This window comes from Mastomys coucha, unplaced genomic scaffold (genome assembly GCF_008632895.1).
Source record: "Mastomys coucha isolate ucsf_1 unplaced genomic scaffold, UCSF_Mcou_1 pScaffold1, whole genome shotgun sequence".
In the NCBI taxonomy this organism is placed as follows: Eukaryota; Metazoa; Chordata; class Mammalia; order Rodentia; family Muridae; genus Mastomys; species Mastomys coucha.
The window spans coordinates 26657581-26661637 of record NW_022196891.1 but is presented as its reverse complement, the minus strand read 5'-3'; the positions used below and the strand labels follow the sequence as shown (position 1 = coordinate 26661637).

The 4057-nt window shown below is 40.1% G+C and overlaps 1 protein-coding gene across 2 annotated transcripts in view; it reads right to left on the bottom strand.

Moving 5' to 3' along the window:
• Nucleotides 1-337: 337 nt before the first annotated feature.
• Thsd7b (thrombospondin type 1 domain containing 7B) overlaps nucleotides 338-4057 on the bottom strand; it is an 895860-nt gene continuing 892140 nt past the window's right edge. For both annotated transcript variants that reach the window (XM_031381328.1, XM_031381317.1), the window contains one exon: nucleotides 338-1520. In XM_031381328.1, the coding sequence (XP_031237188.1) occupies nucleotides 1439-1520 (82 nt within the window). In that variant the 3' untranslated portion in view covers nucleotides 338-1438. The remainder of the gene's footprint in view (nucleotides 1521-4057) is intronic.

Sequence of the window (4057 nt, the reverse complement as noted above, 5' to 3'; positions counted from 1 at the left end):
GTGAATTAAAATACCCGTTTTGTTCCTTCACACCTTTCTGTCTTTACCAGTTTCTTAGTGCTCTTGGGTCATTCACATATTGATGTTTCCAGGGTTATAGTAATCCATTGGTCTGATACATCCAGGCTATAGATCTTCTTTCCATGTTTCTCAGTCTCTGTGGTTGATGCCTATATAGTGGTACAGTTGATAATATTGAGAAACTGGGGTTTCTTTTCCTCTATCAGCAATTTTATCTGTCAATCTTTAAAATGGCGGCATGGGGAAATGAGTATTAAATTGTTTTTGTCAAAGCACAGAGCTTTGGAAGTGAATAAATACTATAAACCAGCCAGTGTTACAGTCTCTTGAGCACTTTATTTGTTATAAAGACAAATCCATAGCACACAATGGCACCTTCTTACTTCCAACATCCGGGATTACAAAGGATTAGCTCATAAAATGGTCTCAGCTTTTTAATGTGTTGTTTTAGATATTATTGAAACCTTATAAAAACAAGACTCACTACAAACAGGATTGGTGTTCAATGTATATTAAATGAGGTCAGATAATTAAATTCAAAATAATTTATAAATATTCAGATAAGAAAATTGAAATTACAAAAGCATATTTTGGTCAACATTAAACTGAATTACAACTGTGTGTGATCAATGCTATATCTACACAGCTAAGTTTCTGTTAAAATACAGTTTTAGTTATCAAATAGTCTACCTCATTCTCCAGTACATTCACCTAACTTCCTGCTAACACTCAGTTCACACTTCATCCAGAAACTACCCATTTTACTCTAGTCCAGTTGTAATACACACTCTTCTGTCTCAACAGATGCAGCCTACAAAGTGCCATCATCCCCTGGCTACAAAATAAAATACATTATTTAAAGATTAAAAACTCAGAGAACTTCTGAAATGGTAACCCATTCTCTCTGTGTTCATGAAAATAGGCAATCCAATTTGCAAGTTTTCGAACCAATGTAAACTCTAGAAAACTCATGTTGAAGTATGGGAATAAGGACTCTGCACTAATATAGTGCGTAACAATACAGTGTCAGACTCGCCATTTACAGTAAATGCCTCGATTGGACTTTCCCGTGGATTGTCAATATGCGGCTGAGGATCAAGTTTACTCAAGTCTGTGCGAAATCCTTCTGGTTCTCTCCCTTTTATTTCCAAACAGGAAGAGAAGGGTTTTCAGGCCTCTTGGGAAAACCAAAAAAAGCAAAACACACCCACGAACAACTTGAAAACAAAATGGCAGACCCAGTAATCCTTGACTCCATGTCCAAATGAAGTTGGGGCACTATTACTTTTGCAGTATTCATATTCTGCCCAAGGTATCACATCATGAGATTCCTCAAAGAACTGAGAAGTCTGAGAGCTACAAAAGAGAAAGCATTTAAGGCAGCAGTCGATGTCTACATTTGGATTCCTTTTTCAAGTTACATGTCCAAGTCTCCATCGTAGGCCAAGGTCAACGGCTTCTGATGGCGAGGTGTGCTTTGATGTGCTTTTGGCTTCTTGCTGCAAAGGGAAAAAAGAGGTTTTCAGATAAAGATAACAGAGCTTAGCTTCAGCTGCCAAAGACGATCTTGAAGAGTAGGAACTCAAGTGGGAAAATTAGAAATGACTCATCTATCAGTGAGTATGCAATCTCTCTTTTGAGTTAGCCATGCCACTCTTATCAATGGAGATATAGTTGGAGAAATACACTGTGGGAAGGTTTACCATTATGTGAACCTCATAGCTCATACTCTCCCAAGCTCCCAGACTCCAACTTTGTGGAGGCTATAGTATAGGGGTATATGTAGCCAGCATGATTAGAAACTACAGTTTTTTATTTTTATCTTTTTGGTGTATGCCTGTATTCATCAATTTAATTCTTTTAAAATATAAGCCACCACCTTTTCAAAATCTTAAAAGTGGCTTAGTGTATTGAGGAGAAGAGTCATTTTCTGTATTTGTTCTTGTTACACACAGGAAGGTGAACATCTGCTGTTCACTAATTCCTAAGCTACCGTGACCTCCGCATCCCAGATGTTTAACATTTTAAGCAGCTGGAGCAGCCAGACTCCCGTGCCTTGCTCTGGCCTGAAAACTGTTATTTATTTGGCTGTCAATCCTCTGTAACCTAGCAGAACAAGTTTGCCAGTTGTAGCTAAAACCACCCTCATCCTGCTTTACCTGGGAACAGCAACTTTGTCATGCAGAGGGAGGCTACTTTTCCTACACATAAAGAACCGCACATGCCAAATCATGTGGAGATCTGCCACGCACATTTATTCTTTTTCTTATTTGTAACTGAAAATTTGTCATCTACCTTTCTTCTCTGCACAGACTTTTTTCACCTTAGAGCCTGGCTCTGTCATATCTTCAGAGGCTAATCTCTCTTCCTCTCTCTCTCTCTCTCTCTCTCTCTCTCTCTCTCTCTCTCCCCTTTCTTCCTGCCTCTCTCTGCCCCTCTCTCTTTCCCTGTCTCTCTCTGTCTCTCTCTCTGTCTCTCTGTATGTTTCTCTCTCCTTCCCAGATTACTATAGCATAAAGTATACACTAGCACCTCTTATTCATTTTTATTCAATGTAGACTGAGTGCCAAGCCTGTGCTGAGCATTTTATATTTACTCTTTCAATAAGTCCCAGAACTACTTTGAGAGGGAGGTACTTGTAAGAAGTGACGTTCTTCTTTGCCTGGAAAAAATGAGTTGGATTTTATATCCAGAGCAAATTTAAATTAGAATGAAACAATTTTAGTTTATAAAACTAAACAATAGTAGGATTTACTACTGTGTCATCTGCTGTCATCAGCATCTGTCACGAGAGCATCTTCATCACAGCACAGTGCTCCCTGCTTCCGCTCCTGTGTTTCTTGGCAACTGCTAATCAACCTTCTGCCTCCAAGCATCTCTCGATACGGGTATCTCATACAGCTGGAATCTAGCTTCTTTCACTCAGTGGTTAAAGTGGTGAATCTTCTGCTATCTGAATGTATTTGATAATGAAAAGTTTGACAGAACCAGTTATAGGAATGGTTTCCTAATTTAAGATGCCCACTTTATAATTTAAGGAGCAAAATTAATTTTTTTTTTCTGATTGATGTCTGAAGCAAGCCATATGAGCTAAAGAGATTTAAAAAACAAACAAACAAACAAAAAACGATTTCTGAAATGCTACTGAATGGAGCCACACATCTTCTTTAGGGGCTCTCACCCAGCATTTGGCATGCAGCGGGCTCCCACTGAGGATCTGCTGGGTGCTGGGCCCAGGCTTCAGCAAACAGCTTCCAGACAGAGAAGCTAAGGGGAAGCAGCAACTTGATGCAGAATCTTCTGCAGAGAGAGCTCAAGCTTCGGCTAGTCTGCCTTGCAGGCCGTCTCCACTTCTCAGAGTCATATTGCATAATGACCTGACTAGCATCCAATTTAATCTCTTCCTTTTGTATCATACGTATATTCCAGAGGCTTTATTTATTTGTTGCTGGGTAGAGCCTCTATCATAGCTAACAAACCAGGCTTGAAACAGGGTCCTTGGGATGCTGACCAATGCATTTCACCTAGGAGTGACACCTTTCTTCTGAAAATGGTAAAAATGTCCCCCTGTCTCCACGATGTGTGAAGGAACAGGGAATAAGTAGAGGATGGAGAATGATAGAACCTACAAAAGGTTTTGGCTGTCTGCCCTTATTTTGCATGAGCTACATGCTGTTAGGTGAAGAAAAATGAGATCTGGGGTTCCAGGGAGGGAAGACAGGGAACGGCAATGACTAGATTTGTATGAGGAGATAAAAATCATTGCCTGGGAGACGTGTAAACTTGGCCAGGCTCTATGAGTGGAGCCTGGAAAATTCTGTTCAAAATGTCCACGGAGATTTTTATGTCTGCTTCCATATGTAGATTTATGAGCACCGTGCCCACCTCTGAGACAATGGAGGGCCTAGGGACCTCCGTGGGACATAATGGCCTACAGTCACTGAGATTAGAACTTCGTTCTCTGTCACTCACCCCAGAGTATGTAATCCATGAACACTACAAGCTCAAAGGTCTCAACTATGAATATATAAGATCT